The sequence below is a fragment of the Meleagris gallopavo genome, chromosome 4, assembly GCF_000146605.3.
Source record: "Meleagris gallopavo isolate NT-WF06-2002-E0010 breed Aviagen turkey brand Nicholas breeding stock chromosome 4, Turkey_5.1, whole genome shotgun sequence".
Taxonomy (NCBI): Eukaryota; Metazoa; Chordata; class Aves; order Galliformes; family Phasianidae; genus Meleagris; species Meleagris gallopavo.
In genome coordinates, this window is record NC_015014.2 from 10171316 (window position 1) to 10195092 (window position 23777).

Consider the following 23777-nt stretch of genomic DNA (forward strand, 5'->3'; position numbering starts at 1 on the left):
AAAAAAAACAAGAAAACCCTGAACCAAAAGGTAGTTGTTTATTTCCCTGTTTATTGGTACCAGTAATAATGAGAGCTGTTGTCAGAAAAGGTGGTCTTCCAAAGAAATAAAGGCAAACAACTGTGCCATTTTGCCTAATGATGTGGCCTTAACTGGTGTTCAGCAAAAAAACACCCTATTGTTACATATATCATATGGATTTCTCTTTTTCTCTTCTTTATAATGTATTTAAAAAAATACATATATATATATATATGTGTGTATATATATATATACTTGAATATTTGGTTAGTAGGTAACTTCAGGCATACACTTAAGAGTGTTGCAAGCAACCATATTTTGTCACATTTTTTCGTACTGGTTAGAACTAGCAAGTATTGTAAAAACTCAAGGATTGAATGCATTTTCACTTTTAATTGTTGTTGAAGTACTGCAGAGCTGATGAAAAGAATAAAAAATTAAACCCAACTTTCAACTACCTAAATAAACTTTGCTTTAGGTTGTCTTGACATCTTCCTGGAGATCACTTGCATTATGAAATACCAACTTGCTGAGCTACTGCTAAAGTTACGTGCTTGTGCTGTTGCCTATTTCACATGCATGGGTCTGTGTACGTGCAATAACTTGGAATCCTTCTGAAGTAGTTTGTTTCATAATTGGGTTCCTGCATTTCATTTTTTAAAAGTTGGAAGAGACTGATGCGCCTTTCAGCTGTCCACATTTTAAACATTTTTAAAATTATTTTGATGTTTCTTTTCTTTGTGTTCATCAATGTTTGAATCTCTTGATCTTGTGTATAGATCTCACGCTGACTCTGCAAAATCCAGCTCTTCTGAAACAGACTGCAATGATAATGTGCCCTCCCACAAAAACCCTGCTCCATCCATGAGCAAGCAAGCTGTGAATGGCTTTTTTCAGCAGCAAGGTGTCTATGACTCTCCGCCTTCTCGTACTGGACTACCATTGGCAGACTCCAGCCTTTATAACCTGCCTAGGAGTTACTCCCAAGATGTTTTACCGAAGGCAGCATCTCCAACGGGGACTGATGGAGAAGGCGAGCAGCATGTTTTCAATACGCCATCAGCGACATCGTCATTAGATGCACAGATGAGGCACATCTCCATTAGTTACGACATTCCCCCTACGCCTGGAGGTACTTATCAGATTCCACGAACTTTTCCAGAAGGAACATTGTCTCAGACTTCAAAGTTGGATACTATTCCAGATATTCCTCCACCTCGGCCACCAAAACCTCACCACGCCGCAGATCGATCTCCTGTGGAAACATGTAGCATTACTCGCACAGCTTCAGATACTGATAGTAGCTATTGTATCCCTACAGCAGGAATACCACCCTCACGCAGTAATACCATTTCAACTGTAGATTTGAATATCTTTCGTAAAGGTCAGTGCTCCATATTTTACTTGGCTCTTCCAGATTCTTTTCATGCTGAATGATATTAGTCTTATGAAGAAAGATGAGGTACATGTGGGTTGAATAATGAGTCTTGCTTTTGTCCTTGAGAAGCGAGTGTGTGGCTCTTCACAAAGCACTCACTGAAGTCTAAAATATGTAAGAAACCAGAGAAAGACATATTTATTAAGGGAAAAGCATTGAAGTAGCAAAGCGCAGAACATTGATAAAGGCTACTCCACTGTGTATTCAGCTTTAGCTGGAAGTATTTGAAGTGCTATACATTTCAGTGACTCTATTAGTCTTGGAAAACTAAGCACTGTTTTTTGCTAATAAGGTCATATAGCTGAGTTCAAAACTGTTGCTATCAGTCTGTCAGAACAACCAAGGTAAGGTTCACACATCATGACCAAGATCTGCAGAAGCTGGAGGTTCAGTGGAATTTGGTATGCACCAAGAGCTTTGAAATCAACGCTGAACTGGTTATTGACGTCAAAAACTTTCTCTCCTTAGACATGCATACAAAGCTTTTAAAGTAAAACTGAAGTTGTTCCTTCTAGCCATTTAAATGTCAGCATTGCAGACTTGCTAATGCATTAGTGTTGTTTTTCCTTTAGCAGCTGGGTATATTTCTGGGTACTAGCAAATCCGGTGGAGCTACTTTTACTTTAGAAAGACTTCAGTGTTTCTTGTTTTTCTGCTTGTTTGTTTTGTTCCTGTTCTTATTCTCTCAGATTTAAAGTAAAGAAATGCAGTGAAAGGCTGAGTTTGGAAAGTGATATTTACTGTTACAGAGAGCAGTTGTTGTCTTACTAAAAATTTCTGGTCTAAGAGTTTCATTTATTTTAGGTTCCTGAGGCAGTGGGTATAAAGATGTGACTTCTAGAGTCTAATTTTGTACTGGTTGGAGCTGGTGCTGATGTTTGTGGGCAACGTTACAGTGCCTGTGGGATGGCAGGCAAAAATGAGGAAAATGATGGTGGTGGGGGGGGAAGCCTTTGGAGCTCTTTTTCTAGGACAAGCGGAGAATGAAATAGAATTTCCCCCCGAGTTTCTGTCTTAATGTCAGTAGAAGCAGGCTTGTTGAGAAGTAGTGCAAGCTGTTGCCTGCAACGAGTGAGTGGGACCCAGGACCTGGGGGCAAAGTATTTCACAAACATGCTAGCGCTCCAGAGAGGCATTCACGAAGGTGAGGACCTTCTTAATATGGAGTGCTGAGAGCCAGGGCCCTGAGAAGCACAAGATATTTTGGTTCTGTCAATCTGAAAACCCCTGGAAACCTACAGGGGAGTTGAGAGAAGAGTGGTGGGATGTAAGAAGAATTTACCTGTTATTGCAGCGAATTAATTTCTGTTGAATCAGCACTTTCTAATCAAGTGTATTCAGTCAGAAGACCTCACTCTAGACCTTAAATTACGCCTGTTGTTTATTTTATGGTAGGTTTCTCATGAGGGCCTTCTATCTCAAAATATACGGCTCTTACAGGAAGGTTTTATGCCTGCCTATTTGAAAGGAAGATTTAGCTGGTTCTTAAAAAGGAAAAATTACTGGGTTTTTCTTTTTTCTGATATGGAAAACATCACTATAAGATTTTTCAAGTTGATTGGCAAGTGCTGAGTCATCTCATCATCTCAAGTTCTATGGGTAAAATCTATTGGCTGCAGCTTTAGGAGGTGCGTTTGCATGGTGTCTTAGAAGCAGACAGTAAATAACAACGAACTCTGGATGACTCGTGCCAAGGAATGGGGAACAGGAATGATGAATAGCCACTTTCTCTTCTTATTTCTTTAGAAATTAGTTCTCAAGACTGTTATGATATTCCACGAACGTTTCCGAATGACAGATCTAATTCATTGGAGGGCTTCCATAACCACTTTGTAAGTATGATGTGATCTTATGAGAGACAACAGTAACAGAGCTTGAATGCTTTTTGTTTCTGTGTAAAAAAGCAAGGTGAACGGTGTTTGTGATTTTCAGTTTCAAAGTAATGTATTAATCTTACTAATCTGAGTAGCTTAGGTTAAAAGATTCATATGATTCACAGCTGATTGCGTAACTTATTTTGTTAAAGGAAATATATGTTAATTCTAGAAAAACAGAAGCATGTTGACAGTGGGAAGTGTTTCAAGTGAAGAACTAGATGAAAATTATGTCCCAATGAATCCCAACTCTCCTCCACGACAGCATTCCAGCAGCTTCACTGAACCCATCCAGGAAACAAATTATGTTCCAATGACACCAGGCACGTTTGATTTTCCGTTATTTGGAAAGCAAGTCCCTCCTCCCTCTCACATGGGTTTCAGGTCCAGTCCAAAGACCCCTCCCAGACGGTCAGTGCCTACTGAAAAATGTGAACCACCGCCAGTGGATCGGAACCTCAAACCAGACAGAAAAGGTGAGGAAAATATCCGATAGAAGTTGATTTTATCATCTAATAAAATATTGTAGCTCTTAAAACTTCTGATTGGTGGGAAATAATGTTTTTTGAGCAATTTTAACAAAGGAATTTTGGCCCAATTTATGTATAAAATTTCTAGGATGTTTCTTAATGATGATAATACAGTAACTGCTAAATACAAACTTGGGTTTAGATTTCAATTCAAAAATTAGGTAGAATTGCTAACACTCAAGTATGAGTTCTAGTCTTTACACAGAGGACAGCTGGCTAACTTATAATGGAGGTAGCACATGAGGAACAACATAGAATTTATAGACGTAGCAGCTCTTGGTACAGGGTCAATGGCTCCATTGTATGATGTAGATAACTTAGATATTTTATGTATTTGCTTTTGATCTAAACGTTGTTAGCAATTAGTAATAAGTAATGAGTGGTATATTTTACTACTTTTTACTCTAAGTATGCAGTAGTCACAGAATAATTCTTACAAATGTGTTTGTGTAAGAATAATATTAGCTTCAGGGAAATGTTTGCTGATGAGTACATAATGTTGTCTTAACTTCAACCCGTAAAAACAAGGAAAATCACTTGATGTTGAGGTTGGCCAATGTTTAAGATGTAGCAGCCGTATGGGGCAGAAAAGATGTTGGATGTGGGCTATGAGGTTACCATAGATATTCTTTCCTTGAGATCCAAATGTGAGGAGGAAACTGTTAATTCAAACCTGCTTTTAAGGTATGTTTGCTCTATCACACGCACTGGGTACCATGTTGTTTGTGTAAGCTGCAGTAAGTAGGCTGCAGTAGATGAACAGTCATGCAGCAAAATGAGAACTGGTTCTATGTGGAAATATTTCAAATGACTGAATGTGTGAGAGAAGACTTAAGGGTTTTGAAGCTACAGTAATGACGACAAAATTGAGGGAGGAGTGCACAAATTTTAGAGGGCTTCTCCAAAAGTATTCTGAAAAAAACAAGAGTGCACCTCTTAAATCTGGTGCACTATGTTTACTTGGCCTTAAAGTAAATGATTATTTAGGTGACTTAAGTGATAGACTTAAGGAATAGATATCATTGTGATGTCTCCATATGAGAGTACTTACTGAGAATCACTAATAAGTAGCTTGGACTTCCCAGTCAATGTGAAGTAAGTTATCAAAAATATCTTTCTTCTAGAACTGGGAACTAAACAAATTGTCAGTGTCTGCAGAACTTTGTAGCTCCTATTTTCAGAATTACACATTTGAGAAGAGTGTTTAAGTTGACAGTGGCTGACTTCATTTTGGAGGAAAAAAATCCATGTTTTTATCAGATGATCCAAAATATTAACCTAATTAAAACTTTAAATTACTGTTTTTTTCCTTATAAGTGAAGACAGCCTTATGTATAATTAAGCAAAGGGGATAATATCATTATGATACAGATGATCTCAGTGTAAAACAAAGTGCCTCTTCTCATTTTGACTGTCTGTGTTCAGAAAGTGAAACAAGGCCTTTTTCAGAACCATGGCTCTCTGTTTGTGTCTGTTACTGTGTTAGCAGAGAGTAGCTCTGTTCAGTTTTTAAGAAATACTGGACAGTAACAGAATGAAACTCAATGCTGGAAAGTATTCTCAAAATAAATACTGAGCTGCTTTGAAGTATTTTTTTTCTGACTTGCAGGTTTGTGTGTTCTACTCATGAAATGCTTGACAATTAAGTTTTAATGTTGAAAAGCTTCTTGTTTTGCTGTTGGTGATGCAAGGCAGTCACATAGATCTCTGCTGAGGCAGCACTGCTAATTTTGAGACTCTGTTCTTGAAACTGAGCGTTCACCTTCTGAAAGTGCTGTGTGAGGATTACGCTTCGCTCCTGCCCTCAAATGCTTTACAGATGAGAAAACCTAACTAACAACAGGGAACAGATTTTTAGATTAGGAGGCTAACACAACTTCTATTGAGTGTAGAGGTGCCCAGTGTAGCTCCTACTGGCTGGCTGTACTGACTGGGGGAACAAACAAATGCCATAGAAAGATCTTGAGTTACCAAGAATGGTAATAATTCTGATTTATTAGTGAGGATTTTGTCTTAATAAAATGCACACGCAGGCATACTCAAATTCTCTCAATTGTACAAGTTTTCCAGTCTTGTGAAGAGCAGATATGATGACGCCCCAGGGTGGTAATGTTGTTCCCATTTCAGTACACGAATAACTTCCTGAAATATTTTTGAGAAGATAAAACTTCCGTTCTTTTTAAAGTAAAATAGAATAAAACTTCTGATTTAGTGGACCCTTAATTAATCAAAGCAGGTATGTGCTTTACATTCTATTGTGTTGTTTTTTCAGCTTTCAAGTTCTTTTAGCAAATTTTATTATCAGTTTGTTTCTGCATTATATAAATGTTCTGCAGTGGTGTTCTGCTACAAATTAGTACACAGAAGATAGTAAGTGGGTCAGTATGTTCCATAATATCTAGGTAGGCGTAGAAATGGGCAAATGGTATTTAAAATAGTTGAGTTCCGAATACTGTTCCTTTTAATATTTTTCTGTGGTTAATTCAACTTTTTCTGTTGTAGACCATCACTAAAAATGGCATTATTGCCATTACTGAGATCAGGTGTTTTGGTTTTAAGGCTTCTGAGCATATGAGGGCATATTGTGTTCTGTCAGAAGAATCAGTTGTATTTTTTTAACAATTGCAGATAGTGCTGCAAAAATACTATTTGTATTGCCAACAAACAGTTGTTTTTGTAGATGTGTTTGTTTGAGAACTACAGTTATCACCTTTATCTTAAACATTGGCTCAGTAATGTTTCTGTGTGGATCTGGAAAGTTTGTCAAATTTGGTTCGAAATTGTGATTCTGAATGTAGAACAGAAATAGCACAGAGAAATTAGCACATGAAGAAGGAATGCACTGTTTTTAGTTGTCAGATGTATTTGCTTATGTATCTTCTATATTTTTTGTTCATTTTAAGACCTTGGAATTTTACAGGCAGTGGAGTTTGGCAATAGTAGCAAATGAATACAACAATGCCGGAGTCCGTTCTGTCATACAGAGCCTGCGTTCCCCTCCAGTGTTTCTGTTTTGTGAACCTGAGACAGAATAAATACTTGATTAATTCAGGTTCTGTGGTCTTTGGATAATAACATAACTGGGCAACAAAGACCTATCCATCTGTCAGCAGATGACATAATTATGTCAGCAGCGCTGACTGTAAGGTGCATGACTTCACTGCTCTGATGCAAGCACTTGAAGTTCTGGGTAACTCATCAAATTGTTAGCACTCTCCTCTGTCTCAGTTGTGATTGAAGAGTGAGTTATGAAAATCAGTAATACCAATAAGTAAATGTGGTTAATATGTATGTGTAAAAGTCACTAAATTATGTGCTTGTTCTGTGCACGGACACTTGCTCACCTCTGCTTTGCCAGATGTTCTTCAGTAGGAGTAGACTGGGCAAGAAGCCATGATGAGGTCTGAGATGCCCTATGTAATTTTGATCTGGTTTTTAGAAGAGCTTTTTTTTTTTGAGCATGGGGTAAAAAGCTACAACAACAAAAACAAAACACAGGAACTTGAGATTGCATTTTCATGTAGTTTCACTTCTCTGGATTACCACTGGTTCTTTATGTAAGTAGGGGGAGTTTCCAGTACTTATCTGCTTGAAAGTCTTAAAAGTAATTTCAAAACATTATGTTGGCTTCCTGCCCCTGTAGCTTGAATCAAACACTTTACTCTTTCTTTAGAGAAATACACCAAAAGGTAAGTGATGTATTACTTGGGACAAAATGGAGAGTATTTGGCCAGATGTTTTTTCTGCAGTCACCTGTAACTGAATGACAAAAATTATATTTAAAAAAAGTGGGTTTTCTTGGAGTGCTGTTTTTTTTAAATTATAATTTATTTCATGTAAAGTCTGCGTTGTATTTCTGCTTTTTGGCTCTTTGGCTTGCCATGGTTGCATGCAATCCTGATGCTAAGTTCAAAGCACTGCTGCTAGCAAAAGGCTTTATCCAGACATGTTACAGCCATCCCTGCAGTTACATCACTTTCCCTGAATTGTTAAAAGTCTGTGACGGGTTCTGTGACAGAGTGGTTCTGTGGCAATTTTTTTTTAGTAGGCAGTCACGCATTCTTGCTCCTCCTTCTAAGTGCCATTTATCAAAGAAGAGCCAGTAGAATAAAAAGTACATAAATGCAGTGAGGTGAAGTCTCTGTAGAAAGCTAAGGCTGCAAAGAACAGACAGGTTCCCTTCTGTTCCACCACATACTTTCATAGGGCTCTTCAAAATGTCTGATATGAGGCAGTGCCTCCTGCCATTGCTGCTCCACAGGGAACAAGTCTATGTAGTGAAAGATACTGAACAAGCAGGTCTCGAGTGGCTGTGTTGGCAGTCCGTGAGAAAGTTTTCAAGTCTGACAGAGATCTGAGAGTTAAGACAATCTTAATCTTTGATACAAATCTGATGTTAAGTCCTAGATCAAGGAAAACACATGCTTGAAAATAAAAGGGGCAGAGGGTGGTTCAGTAGTAGTTCATAGGTCAGGACAAGGCTGAGCAGCGTGTGAGAGAGATTGGGTGTCCATGGATCTCTGTTCATGATAATCACAGCCTCAATTTTTTTTTTTTCAGGACTAAAGGATCACGTTTGTCCTCTCAAGGCAAAATTTTAGGATCTTTATGTTTTGAAAAATATTTCTTTAATAAAGCTATGGAGGAATCCGTCAGGATGTATAGTATCTAGTATATGCGGTGCATCTCTTCATCTATAAAGTTCAGAGTTGTTAAGACTGCGTGTGTTTTCAGTCTTGGCTGGCAAAATGTATTTTTTCAGTACCTATATTAAACAAGTTGATGGAATTAATGGTGGTGGAACGTAGTTCCTTCAAGTCTTGATCTGGTGCTTTACTTACTGTAAGCTGGCAGTTTCCATTTTCTAAAGCACATCTTTGTGCCAAAGTGAATTTTTTTTTTTTTGAGGTTCTAGAAAGGAAAATATTAACTGTGAGCATGTGGCTGAATTTAACAAGCTATGATCAGTAAGGAATGAGAATCAGAAGTTAACTTCAATTTAAATTGAGTGCGATGCTGTTATTTTTGTAATGCTGTTGATCCAACCTTCTTATAAAAACACTTTACAGGAGAGTTCAGATTAATGCAGATGTCATTCCAGGGTCACAGGGAGTTGTGATGGAATAATGTATTCAGCATCGCTAAGCAGATTGCTGACAGACAGTTGAGAATTTAAAATTCCTGGTTCCTTGGATTTTTGATGGCAGTTATACTTGTCTCAATGTTGCTGGAGTTTAATTACTTTCAAGATTATTTTTAACAAGATTTTCAGTCCGAGTCTTGGGTTGAATTTCACAATGTGTTTTGCTGATGGCAAGAAAAACAAATAGGTAGTATAGTGACTCTTCACCTTCCTCCCCCTACCCCCCAAAAAAAAAGTTTATTTCTTAGCAGAAATAGGTCATCAGAATTTTGTGTAGAGATGCTTTCTGCAACTTCAGTCCATACAACTATCCTGAAAAGAAACTGCTGCTTGGTATTGGTAATTTTAAGCTGAGAAAGCAGTAAACTAGGATGTAGAGATACTGAGTGATGCATGCATTTCTCTTTGTGCACTTGAAGTACCTGGTTGCACCTTGTACTTGCGATTCTTTTAAAAATGTTGCTTCTGCCCATAGTGATTGTGGAGGCTCTTTCTCTGGAGATGCTCAAAACCTGCCTGGATGCTTTCCTTTATAACAACTCGTAGGGAATCTCCTTTAGCAGAGGGTTGGACTAGGTGATCTTCAGAGGTCCTGTCCAACCCCTACACTTCTGTGATATTTCTCTGGTTATTTTTCATACAAACATTTATCATTTATGATGTTACATGATGGAATTTATGGTCAGATCACACAAATGTGTTTTTCATCAGGACGTGACTATCTTTTCCTTGGTTACTTGTGAGCATCTCACAACCAGATTAACCTCATAGAAAACTTATTTTTTCCAAAACGGAACAAAACAAAAAAAAAAAAAAAGAAAAGAAAAAACCCCTTATGTTTACAAATGCAAGTCCACTTTGAAGATGGAATTGTGCACAGAACTCCCACGTGTGTCAGGAAGCATCTGCTATGTTTGCTACGTTGTGGCCACCATAAGACCCGCTGTGATGCTTCTGGATGACAACTGTAATTACCCATTGTTGTAGTTCAGTATAGTTTTTTCAAAATCCTAAGCTAAATCCTTCTTAAGGAAATTGATTTCAATTAATCATGAAGTTTAGTTATAAATAGCCAAGTGAAGAGTTGCCTCGTTAAATATTTGTGTAGGGGTGTCTGAATTGGACAGTGTGAACATATTGCTTTTCCTAGTATAACAGAAGCACCACACCAACAACCCAAAATAAAATTACAGAAACAGTTAAAGCATTTGCAACAACGGGCTAAGATTTATTTAAAAATTAAGGGAGAGATTAGGGGCAAAAGGAGACACAGTCAGAACTTGGCAACGCTGCAGTGTTCTATGCTATCGTGATTGTTGTATAGTCTTAAAAGACCACTCACTTAGACTTAAGGGCAAATAGTCATGGAAGAATTGTGAATGACAGTTCTAATCAGTGGCAAGAACTGAACTGAACATCTGGTAAGAAACTAATTTTCATGATTGGTTTTCAGAGCAGAAGTATGCTTCATTTCAAGAAATCTAAGCGTTTAATTTCTCTTGAAATGAACTTGCCGTTCATTTTATTTAACAATTGAAAAGGCAAAAATTTTGAGGATGTTTTGGTGCTTCTGCAGAGTTCCTAAAGCAGGATAAATAGCAGTGTACTGATTTTTTTTTCTTTTTTTTCCCCACCCTCAGGCTCCAAAGCCTTCAGGTTAGCTAGATCTTATGCCTTTACAGTGCCAGTACTAAATTACTTCTATAAGGCTAGCTATCAGTTACAAGCCTAAAATAAAATTTATGTAGTGCCTCGGTATGATCCACCAGTCCTCAACTCGAAACTGTGATCAGTCTTGCAAAACCTTGAAACAACAAATAATTCCAAGTAAAAAAAAAATTTAAATGAGTATTTCTTAGTTGTAGATGAAGCTGATTTACTAAATCCGATGGTTTTAAAGATTTAAACAGTAGCTCTCTAAAGACAAACTACAGAAATTACTCTGATATTAGTTGCAGAGATGCTGATGTTAGAATTTCAGAGACCCTGGGGAGAGCAGGAAGAGAACATTGGTGATAACCTACTTTTTTCTTCCCTTTGTAAATTTTTTTGGTCTTTTTCCCTGTGTTTTAATGCCTGTATATGCAAGCATAGTTTATTTGATATCATACAGCATCACCAAATCCCCAAGGTTGGAAAAGACCTTCAGGATCATCCAGTCCAACCATCCACCTATCACCAATAGTGATCACTAAACCATGTTCCTCTACACAAACATACATACGTATGTACATCTTGTCATGCTATTCCAGTTTCTCAGTTTTCGTTAAAAAGAAAAAATGAAATCAATCTCAAGTAGTATCTCTTGGACTTCATGAATGATAGTGCTGCTTTAAGCTACTAGTCAATAAAAACATCAGAACACTGTACTTTGGTCTTAAAGCAGTACATGAAGGCTTTGAGTTGGTCATGCAGTAGGGGATTTTTAAATATAAACATGGAGAATTACTTGCAAATTAGAGCAGTCAAATAGTATTTGGATGATTAATAGCTTTGGTATTCTCAAATTAGTTTTTCTGACTTTTGCCAAACATTTTATGAATACCAGTGAACCTTGGCTGTTCAGATGCAGCTTGACTTTATAGTCCCCTTTTTTTCTTTTTTTTTCTTTTTTACCATTCATTATTCTTTCTTAATTTTGGGAGTATTCAAAGTACCAGTGCTCTGAGATGAACTATTTGGAGAAAACAGAGGTGTCTAAGAAAACTGGAGAGTATCTCTTTAGATGACTGCCTTGGAAATTCATAATATTGAAAGCATGAGCTGATTTCACTTTATTTTTACTGTTATGAGAAGACTAATTGTCATCATCCATGTGTTACCACTGACCAGATCTGAGTACCATATTGTTATTCCTATTTATTATTGGGTGCTAGTATGGGAATGGATATGAATATTATGTAATTGAATACATATTTCTAATTAAAAGTACCTTGGCAGGAAATAGTCTTTATAAAAACAATTTATAAAAAAAGAAAAGCAAATTCAGGATATTTGTAGAGCTCTTTGTTGAAGCCCATGTACTTGGGAATCTGAGTTCACTCGGGTGAGGAAGGGGAAGCGAAGGAAAGGGGGAGGTTATTCTGCAGAACTGAAAGTCAAATAATAAGCCCTGTGGGACTGAGCTTCAGTCTTGACTTTTTTTTCTTTTTAAGGAAAAAACCGCAATGATTTAGAGTGCTGGTATTCTTGGACCTCTTCAAATTTCAGCTTCTTCTGAATACGTAGAGAAAGATGCATATTTTTTTAATGGGAACTGAAAACTGTTATTAGTTATGCCTTTCTAAAAGGACTTTTGTTGATGCAGGACACTAAAATGGCTGTTTTTCCCTCTTGCTCTCCCCCTTCTAGTCCAAGTAAAGCACTGCTGTAGCATTCCTACATCTGATCTCCTTGTCTTGTGAGGATTAGAGTCCTGTTGGCCAGGAAACAGCATTAACAGATCACACATTTCTCAAATTTTATGTCACGTTAGTAAGTTTACTTTAAAAATTTAAGCCCTAAATAGCTGGTGCTTAAGGAATCTTTTGGCCTCTTTTACGAGGATATTTGCAATTTCCTGATGTAAAATCCATTGCCAGCAAGCGACTAGTCAAAAAGTAAGTGTTTTTAACAGAAGTCTTGTTAGCAATAGTGCTTCAAGGTTATAGCCTGAAAGCAACATGAAGCTCTTCAATGATTACCTTTTGTATCCTTAAAACAAGAAATGTTAGGGCCTAACTACTCTGATACAGGACTTGGCTGTAGTGGTACACCTTCCCACTGCCTGTCCTCGGCATCGTATGTCACGAGTTTTATGGAAAACAAGAAAAGAATGCATCAGCCAATTAATAAAGAAAGAATTTTTTTTTTTTTTTAACTTAAACCGTTATTGGAAACAAAGTCAAACAAGTGATTCTTCTCCTGATGAATTCTTAAACAAAGGCAGCATTGACACATGCTGAAATGCCAGGAGCAGAACTCATGCAGTCTGAGTGCACTACTAATGCTGGATTCATAATTGCCTGTTCTACTGGGCAGTTTTTGCAAGCAGCCGTTCCTCAGAGAACTAGGCTTCTTTGGATCTGTTTTATCTCAGAGTGCCCTTGCACAGTCGTATCACCATATCGAAACTGAAGGTTTTTTCTAACTGTAGCATTTTGCGTTTCACAAGTGCTGATTTCACTGAACAACAGAAACATCTTAATTTTCACTTCTTGTTTGATTGTTTCACTAGCCATAACGTATTTATTTTGTCGCTTTTTTTTTTCCCCAGTGGGCTTTTTAGTTGTCTCGTTTCCTTTTTAGTTTTAAAAATAAATAAATAAACAAACTGTATGTAGACCCAGGCTTACCTTTCCCAGAATAGTTTTGTAAATTAGATGTTGTCATATGTTGAGTGCCTGAATATTAGCTGGGGTCAGCTTGGGTCTGTGGGCTAAACCATTGGAAGCGCATTCTGTAAGTGTCCCTGGAGCTGGAATGCCAAGTGGAGCCACGTGCTCTCCACAGAGACCTCGTGTATTTTCTCCTGCTGAAAACTGACTAGAAGAGGGGCCCTGTGACACTTGTTAGGAGATTATTTCTGAGAATAAATGGTGAAGAACAGTCTGTTGTACAGGTACACTGCATTTTCTGTGTACTGTGTTCAGCTCTTTACTCTGAGGGCTTTTCTAGAAACTCTGAGGAGCAAAGCAGCGAGGTTACTCTGGCTCAGCACCACGACCTTCCGTTGTGGGACTCGAATTTTTTAAATTCTAAAAACTTGTGTTTTTGTTCAAAGATGCAACTAAGATAGTGGAGAAACTGCCGATTTTTGGACAAGGAATGACAGTTTTTAAAACTTCTGACACATTTATTTAAGATGTGTTTTTTGATGGAGTGAAGAGTATTATCAAAGGATTTCTGTTATTTTTTTTTGTTTTTATTTTTTTCATGAACAAAAACAGGGTGGAAGAATTCTGCGTTACAGACTGAAACAAAAAACATCAGTTTCATGATTGTGGTTTCTCCACGGTTCCTTTTCCTTTGCTTGGTGTCAGGTCTTTCTGTTGCAGTATGAGCTACTCAGAAGAGAATTAGGCTTTTTGGTTTTGTGTGTGTGCAGGGGGGGAAATACGCAAATATTTTAATTCCCTGTGGCAAACTAAGGTCATTCCATTATCCCAGTAACAACAAGCTGATTTGCTTCCAAATTTATTTTAGACTGAACAGTTTTTCAGCAGGAAGAGGTAAAAACTCCGTACGTCTATTTTATGCGGGAACATCTTGTATATTCTTGTCTGTTGCATAAGAGGAATATTACAGGGACCTGTACTTGCTTATATAGCACTCCAGAAAGTCTCAGAACAGTTTCTGAATGCAAAATTAAGTATGAAGCAGGCAATTAGATAATAAATAGATAAAAAATAGATAAAAATGGGGGTGATAATATAGTTGAGGGACGTTGAATGCATAAGACCACATTGAACCATTACTAAAAACAAAAATGACTCGCAGACCCAGATTCCTAAGGCTGTGCTTACCTCTCAATACGATTGGTTTCAGTCACTTCAGCCTACGTGATTTGGCTGCAAGAGTAGAGAGGTTATAAAGTACACACTAGTGAAATTACTCCATTACCCTGCTACCTCTGCTTGATTTTTCACTGTACTCCTGATCTATGCTCATGTGTTAGTACATTATTGACACTTTAAATAGAGTTGTATCAGCCTGAATTTCTTCTAAATCAGATTATGAAACTGGAATGGGGAATTGATATGAGTAGGTGATGATACTCAGCATCAAATTGTTGTTAGTAGAAGATAATGGAATTTTAACTTTGTTCAATTGATTTGGGGACCTTGGTCTTTTTCTATAGGCAAGCATTCATCATAGTTGTAGTTCAGGTACTGAAAAAATATCGAATCAGTGCAGAATAAACTTGGCCAGCATGCTGGGTCATGCTTAGCTTTAGCCAACAGCGTACCTGACAGAGTTACTGTGAGTAGCACGTGTAATCCAGGTCTTTGGTCAGCATTTGCCTGGGTGCTCTGTCTGTTTGTCAGCACTTCTAGCCACTTATAGCAGCATCTGTTCTTGAAATGAGAAAATAATTGTGTGAAAAGTCTGTTCTTTTTCTTTTCTTATTTTTAAGAAAGTTGCTATGCAACAATATTAGTAAATAAATCCATTGTTTTACCTGCATGGTCTTTGAGAAGCAGTGTGTAAATGTTTAGATATAGTACAAAACCTTTCTGTTTACTTTTCTTATTATTTGATTATTCCCAATGCTTAATGATAACAGTAATAGGGCTCTTCACATGCAAAACCCTTCAGGTTGAGATTTGCAAAGTCCCAGTGTTCTTGCCAAATTTACTGCTTTAAAAAGCATTCTTGCTCACTGCTGGTAGTGCAAGCCCACGTTTGACTCTGTGCCAGTCCTTTCCCATATTTTTTGCTGTAGGGCAACTTTTGAAAATAAACAGTCTTAAACTTACTTGATTTATTGTGAAAATTTACCTTTCTCATATGGCTTCTTAGTGTTCCACCTGGAAACGCTCGCCTTTCCTAGTATTAAACATTTTGTCTTGTAGACTTAGTGAAAAGATTGGAGTTATCATCTATTACTGATCATATTTAAAATACACAGCATGACCGGAACTGCTTGCAGGGTTTTAAATTGGCAAACAACTTCCTTACTGAAAGGAAAGTATCTTTCTTCCCATGAGAAAGCTATTCAATCTAAAATGTTTTCTTATTTTGCACTCTGTTTTGTTACTAGATTGGTCTAAAATATGGCGTTCTGTGATAGTACAGCATATTAGAGAATGATTAGTTCATCTACTGCACTTGCAGATGGCCACCAACAATTAAAAATATATACATTTAAGTGACTTCAGTTTCTGATAAGGCCATTTGTGGTGAAGGCCATGTATGCTCTGGTGTGCTCCCGAGTGCAGACTGGGAGCTCGGAGAGAAGGTCGCTCAGTTTCTGCAGTCAGGGGGCTGATTTTGGTGCAGGTTGATACAGAACTCTGAGGACTTCTCAGGTGAAGGGACTGTGTGGTGAATAGGATGCTTCCCAATACTGCAATAATTTCACTGAAAAGGATTTAATTTGTTTGGAAGTAACTTAACTCACATCTGAAAGGTAAATATTCTCCTGTCGTGCTGGAGAATTCCTTAAATATGTTGCTGGTGTTTTTTATGTAATACAGCTTGAAAGCAACTGATGATCAGTTGCAAGATTTGTTGATGCACCTCTGGGCTTTTTTGTACAGCTTTTATGCTTGCCTCTAGCAAATTACTTGCATGCAGTATTTTATTTGTTTCAAGTTTGGTGCTTACGGCTTCAGCGTGGAACCTAGCTATGGACTGTAAAACTCTTCCTTCAGCAGCTTGCTTATGCTTGTGGTGGTAACCTTTCTGCAGGGGATTGTGCTGTTTATTTACAAAATTCCATTTTCCAATTTTAAAAAGAATATTTTATTAAGAGAGTCTTCTTTTTGCCAATTAGGTCAAAGTCCTAAAATTTTAAGACCTAAACCACATGGTTTAGAGCGAACTGATTCACAAACCATAGGTGACTTTACTACAAGAAGAAAGGGTATGTACTTCAGCACTGTATGTTTATGGAGCTTTATAAAAATAAAACAAAAACTAGAGGAACTGTTATTTTATCTCTCTCTTATAGTCTTTTTACTTCTATTATAATCTAAGATCATGGATGTGTATACCTTACTGAGCAAAAGACGTTCTGTATAGGAAAGTAAAAACTTTCTCTTCTAAAGAGCGCATGAATGCATTATTTTGGCATTAACATCGATACTAAGTCTCTAAAATTTCAATTATTCATATTCTGCATTTACTTTTTTATTTCCTTAGAAATATATTACTCACCTGTAAGTTGCTTGAAATATCTTTCATTAGGAAACGATTGTGAATTCACAGTTTACTTGGGTCTCTTGCTGTTGGATGAGGATTGAAATAAGGCAAAAAAACTCTTCCCATGACTGACGGGAAGATGCAGAGATTTATGTATGAAACTATATGAATATCGCCATTAGTCTGGGCGTTATTTAGGCTGTTGGCGTGGCTCTTCGTATGGTCACGTGTAGTAGAACAAATTGTAGATTATGTTAAAAATCTCACAGAAGTTTTGCTGAACGGTACCTTCGGTTATTAAAGCCCATTGCAACTGATCAAACGTTCTTTATATTCTCAGAGGGCTTTGGACAAGGTCCTTACTCTTTCTGCTGGAGTGGTACCTTGGCCGCTGAAAATACCTGCCATTTAGCTTCTGGCCTCCACAGAAGGCTGTGGCCAAACTGATAATTATTGTCGCTCAGTCTTCGGTATCATCTCACCTATGTAAAGTTCAGCTCTGCCACCCTGTCTCCTGTGATACCTGGCACCTTGACATAGGTGTGTTGTTGGTCCTCTTCAGAGGCTGTGGTGACAGGTCTTAGAAAAGCAAGTTGAAGTGGCAGAATTACTGGATCAGGCTTGATGTGCTTTGAGTAATTATGATTTTCTAATTAAAGGGGAAAACTGTTAGGGATGCTAAAGACTGATGCTTAACCAGAAAATGTGAATCATGCGTCCTTATGTTTGATATGTAAGATAGCTGACTCTGCGATGAACTCTATCTGAAGAGAGAGCATAACCAAAGTGTCATGAGTGCAGTTCTGTTTGTTCCTTGCAAGATGACCACACTGATTAAGCAACTGATTTCTGTCAGTTCCTCATGTGGTCTCTTAAGAGAGCTTTTACTCTGCATGCCTGACATTTGATCTTGGTGAATTTGTTAACATGCCCCGAGCAGATGATTTGAGGGGTGGGGGGAGGCTGGTTGTTACTGAAATGACATTGCATTTCATTTTCTTAAAACAGTTGTGAAGAAGGTTGAAGTTCAGATTACAACTATGACAATAGTTGTGTAATTTTTTTCTCTGTAGTCTCATGATCTTCCTTTAAAATGTGTGTGTGTATATATATATTATTGTTTAGGAAGGGGTGAATCATAGATATTGGAGGGAGGGAGGGATGATGTTTCTCACTAATACTCAACTTGTAGTTCTGTTCTGAAAATGGAACTTAAAAATGGCACGTTAGCTGTCTCTGGTGGAATCAGTATGCTGCTGCTCTGCTCTCTAGTTGATGAGCTCTGAAGCAAGCCAAGCACCTTTTGGCATTGCAGCTAGCTATTGGCTCATCTCTCCATTTTGCAAACTTAATCATAGTTGAATATTCTGCTCATACTTTGAGCTGTGAAACCTAATCCGTAAGGAGACGTGCAGTGAGGGCAGAGTTTGCATAATAATAATAGTCCACAAGCCAATAAAAGCATACAGAGTTGGCTATGCTTGCATTTTAAGGCTGAAACTGTCAGTGAGGCCTATCTGTGCTTATCAGTTGAGCAAGTTGTTGTGCCACGGAACTTGATGCCATTTTCAGTCTCTTTTCAAAATAGAATTACTATGTACTTGTCCACGTTGCAAAATTCTTAAATTGTGTTTTTTTAAAGAACTCTTGCTATTCCGTAACTGGAAAGTGTAAAACATAAGTTAATATGTCACAGCTTTATGAGAATGGAAGTGTCTCTTCTTAACTAGTATTTCCTGTTTAATAAACAGTATTTCTTTTTGGCATTAAAAACTTTAAATGCTATTAAATTAAGTTTGCTTAAGAACGTTCTGTGCTTGTGTTCTTACATAGCAAAACCAGCTCCACTAGAAATAAAACCTCTGCCTGAATGGGAAGAATTACAAGCCCCAGTTAGATCTCCGATCACCAGAAGCTTTGCACGAGAGTAAGTTTCCTAGCTTTTCTTCATTTGGATTGTTTTTGTTGACTATAGCATTAATAATATGTGTATACATCTGTGTTGTATTTTCAGCCTGTGTAATACAGATTGAAGTTTCCTTTGGAACTATGTGTATGCATATGCATGCATTAAGACAAAAGTATGTCAATATTAATTCTTATTTTGTAATAATGTATGTAAAGGACTGTGTAACCAAATAGTGAGACACTCTAGTAATCCTGAATGAAGATTCCAGCTCTAACGTGTTTATTTTTGTTGTTTACCAGGAGGTTTAAGATATTCAAGATGTATTGTTTGTAAAATAATTCCTGGTAATTAGCTCCTCCAGGTTTCCCATGTCTCCCAGACCGGATTCAGTTCATAGCACAACTTCCAGCAGTGACTCGCACGACAGTGAAGAGAATTATGTATCCATGAATCCAAATCAGTCCACTGAAGACCCAGTATGTAAAATCTACATCTTAACTACTCTCTTCCTGTGCAGTCCTTACTTTTAAATCATGCAAACACAAATCCTTCCGCTCAGCATCACCTTCATTTGTACTTCTTGATCAAAATTGGAAAAAAATAATATTACCCCTCTACTGCAATTGTAATTTTGATAGGATTTCACTAGGGAAGATACGAGCATAATCATATGTAGAGACTGTGGTTAGCATATGTTTAGACTCTGCAAAATAGATCAGGAGATTACTTATTTTTCTTTTCCGTAGAAACTGTCTTGTCTTCAGTAGATAGTTCTAGACCATGCAGCAGTTCAATATCAGTTTATCAAGGAAAATGAGCTATCATAGGTCCTCTAAGCCAGGCTTAGAACCTTTATTAAAAGGACATTTGAAATGCGGAGGGTCCAGGGTAGGGGGAGGGAAGTTTGATACGTTGCTTATTTTTGCCTTTTTGGGGAGAACTTTTCTGGATGGTGATGTCTCAAATATTTAGCATCCATTGAAGAGCTAGGTAAGAGAAGTTCCTGATATGCTGTGGTTTTTTGTTTTAGTTCAGGTTCAAGTACAAGAAAATAGAAAAATTTTGAAGTGAAAGGATAGCAGTAAACCTAGGCCTAAAATGAAACACAATCCATAGTACCCTTGAAACACTGGGGGAAAATCTGCACTTTTACCTCAGTTTTTAGTTCAGAGTAGTTTCAGTGTGATTACTGTGTTTTTGCTGCTTGGATTTCTTACTAGGGAATCTGTTTTTCATCTTCAAAGCCGTATCAAGCTGTGGTTTCCAAATATTCTTTGAGGCAGAACCTGCTTACCTCTGTTTTTGTTCTTTTCGTTACTCTGCTGCCTTATATGGCGTGTGCTATCCCATTTCACTTAACCCTTGTCTCTTCACAGTGCTGCTTGCTACCCTATTCCCTGCTGTCCCAGATACCCCCCCCGGTCTCCTCCAGTCTCCTTTCCTTCGTGCTCTGTAGCTGCCTATGGATACCACCTTTTACGACCCCCAGAGTGAGCCCCTCCTGCTGTTTTCTCTGTGGCACTTGTGACTTGGTACAAGCTTGCAAGCTAGAAAGTCCTGGCTCGTGCTTTGCTCAATGTCTCTCTGACTTGTCAGCAGCACAGGTGCGCTTCCTAGGGGAAGCGTACTTCAGCAATGGGGAGCCAGTGATGTAAAAACTTAGCTCCTCGTAGAGTACTGTGCAAGAGGCACTGGTAAGTAATCAGTAACATCCCCTTATGCAGATATGGGAAATGTTCTGTTTTGCAAAGGTTTGGAATTGTCTCCTACCCCCAGTAAAATTGCAGCATTGCAATTAAGAGTGGGGATTTCTGCTGATTCTTACCATGAGCGCTAAGACAGTGCTTTTAGTATTGCAGCTGAATTGCCTATCATTAGTATCCTTCTGTTTGCTTTCACCATTCATTTTCCAGGGTTGTTCTACAGATTTTCTTTCATCTTCATTTAAGTGTATTTTAAGTTTGATTTCTTATACCTATGTTCTACCTGTTTAGTTTGCTTGAGATAAAAAGATGTCTAATGACTGAGAGCTTTTTTTTCTTTTTAATAAATTTGTGCTGGAAACCTTAACACAGACATGCTGCTTTTTGTGTTAAATATGAAGAAGTATATTTAGAGAATTTGGGCAACAAAAACTTCGCCTGTTGTTTGTTTGTCATTGTTACCACTTAATACGTTGGATGATACAGACATAATGTATAACAGCATGAATTTTAAAAGCCCAGCCTGTTAAGCTCTAACCAATAAAATATTTTATTTCCTAGAGAACCTGAATGTTTCCAGGTATCCCAAGGCCTTTGTTTTAAAATATTGCATAGACTTTTCAGAAATACTTTTTTTTGCTTCAGCTATATCTTAGTGAGAACTCCATACTTTTAAAATCCTTTTCTGTCATCAGCATTGAATCATCATTTGGACATGTTGCACTTCTGTTTTATTTAATAAAATCAGCAATGTTCAACTCTCTCCTTCAAGTTGCTGTCAGCCTTACCCTTCTGTCTTTCCTTCTGCCTTCCTCTTCATTTTTTGCTGACTGCTGCCCTCTGTCTTCCTTTTTTTCTTTATCTTTTAGAGAAGAGTCCTTCTATTGTACTGTTCCTATAACACCTGTTAAGAGGGAGGGATCAGGCTGGGAGAGGACAGAGGAGGTGAGGTTGTAAAAGTCTGGGCTAATTGAAATGTAGGTATATGCAATACAACTTCAGTTTAGGCAGTCCTGCACAAATTATCCAAAGTGATAATCTTGTAGTTTTATTTACTTGAATAGTACCTTTTGGTTTTAAGCTTAATTACGATAGCTTTCAGTGAAATTTAAAAGTTGCGTTTGAAGCTTTGCTACTGTTGAAAGGCTGAAATTCTTCTAAGGTACTTAATAGCAATCTGAAGTTGTTTGTTTGTTTGTTTTTTAATTGTAGTTAAGAAATTTTAAACTTGGAATGTGAAACACCAAAGCAATTCCATTATTACCTCATGGTATGAAAGGGGTATTAGGTGGAAGGTACAGATCGATTTGATGACAATCTGAACTTTGGGGGAGCGGCTTTTGGTTTCCTTCCGTCCACTCCCTTTGGCTTTTGATTTTGTCCCAAGCTCAACATTGTTTCATTTCTGTTTAATTTGACTATATCTACTTGTTGCATAACGTCAACAAAACTTGCATGGCTTAACTGATTGTAAAAACTCAGTTCTTTAACCTTCAATGTTTTGACAGTTTATAATAAGCGTATTTGATAATTTTGGTTGTTAACGTGTGCGTTTGCAGCTGAAGTTCTTTATGTTACAATTTCAGAATTTGTTCGGTAGCAACAGTCTTGATGGAGGAAGCAGCCCCATGGTAAAACCTAAAGGAGATAAACAAGTAGAGTATTTAGATCTGGACCTAGATTCAGGAAAATCTACCCCACCTCGTAAGGTAAGCAAGTCCTGATTTTTCGAATGATCGGCACAAACAGCTTGGGATTTCCTTACAAGTAGCTGCTGGGAAAGAGCCTCCAGCTATGTCATCCCATTTAGTTTCTCCTAAGGTCAATCAGAGGGGCTCTGTCACACTGCAGAGAAACCTGTTTGCTTGTTCTATATATGTTTGGGATATGTACTTAATTTTCTAATGAGTAAATTATTAGTTTAACTTGCTTTTTTCATTCTCTCTTGCCTTTATCCAGAAGAAGAGCAGTGGTTCAGGCAGCAGTGTGGCAGATGAAAGAGTTGATTACGTTGTAGTTGACCAGCAGAAAACACTTGCACTGAAGAGCACACGAGAGGCGTGGACTGATGGGCGACAGTCTACGGAATCAGAAACGCCCACAAAAAGTGTGAAGTGAAAACACTGCTTATTCTTCAAAGAACAGAAAGGAATGAATTTTGAAGATTTCAAGAACCATAATGGCCCTATTGCGTGACTGTACGGTATTCACTGGTGTGTGAATAGGTTTTTGACCGAGTAGGATGGAAGCCAAAGGACACTTGATAAGCATCAGAGGAGTTTAAGATCATAAATTGGCTACGTGGTCTCTGGAAAATTCGCAACCTGTAAATGACTTGTAAAATAGTACCACTTTGCTTTCAGAAAACCTTTCGTTCTGTAGTTAACACATCTGTAGTATTACCATGTTTATGCACTTTTTCAGTTACAATGTTGGTTCAGGTATTCCCAGTTAGTGTACTTTAATGCCTAATTCATTTGCAGAATTTTTTTCCTTACACTACTATCCCTTACAATTCTAGGTTAATTAAGCTACATGTAGATATGGAAATTAATATTTGAACTTCATTTTAACAACTTAAAATCAATTTTTTGCAGGAATACTTTCACAATTGAATAATCTACTTGAAGTGTCAAGAGGTGACCGTTAGTTACGTACTTGTTTATATTTAATACATGCGAAAGATTATTTGGAAGTCTGCAGGTTACCTTCCTAACAAAAATTGCTGTGATTTAATAATAATGAACTATACTGGGTTTAGACCTACAATACTGGCTTATATGTTACTTGTTAGCGGTGGAACTTCTATTGTATTTTATTAATGACAGTGTTCTGTGTTTGATAGGTGAAGATTCTGCAGGGTGGGATCTCACACTTTTTAAGACTGAGTAATTAAATATCAAGTAAGCCTGCAAACCACTGATGGCATGCAGTAATATTGTGATCTCACACTTATTAACAAGAAATAACCTTTATATTATTTACAGAAGGTAGAGTATATAAATCAGGTACGTACCAAGCACTACTGTGCTAATACACTGATCAGGTTTAGACAGTGAGCTTTAGTTTTGTACTGTTTAGAAGTTCTAATGTCAGTTTTCAGTTCAAGATTAATGGGACAGTTTGACATTCACTGTTTATAGTACTAGCAAAATACTGTGATTTTGAGTTAGACATTAATTCAAATGAAAATACTATGTTTTGACACCGTAGTGCCCTTCTTACAATCTTTATTTTACTTTAATCTCCTGCTTGGCCTTATATTTAAATCCCTATGCAACTGATATTTTATATCTCTGTTTTAAAAATTAGAT

The 23777-nt window shown here is 37.4% G+C and overlaps 1 protein-coding gene across 1 annotated transcript in view; it reads left to right on the forward strand.

Moving 5' to 3' along the window:
* The window catches only part of GAB1 (GRB2 associated binding protein 1), a 46721-nt gene extending 23329 nt beyond the window's left edge, over nt 1-23392 (forward strand). The window contains exons 6-13 of the mRNA XM_031553252.1: nt 801-1405; nt 3206-3291; nt 3506-3809; nt 16484-16573; nt 18685-18778; nt 19113-19236; nt 22050-22172; nt 22423-23392. Of these exons, the coding sequence (XP_031409112.1) occupies nt 801-1405; nt 3206-3291; nt 3506-3809; nt 16484-16573; nt 18685-18778; nt 19113-19236; nt 22050-22172; nt 22423-22581 (1585 nt within the window). The 3' untranslated portion in view covers nt 22582-23392. The remainder of the gene's footprint in view (nt 1-800; nt 1406-3205; nt 3292-3505; nt 3810-16483; nt 16574-18684; nt 18779-19112; nt 19237-22049; nt 22173-22422) is intronic.
* The last annotated feature ends 385 nt before the right edge of the window (nt 23393-23777 follow it).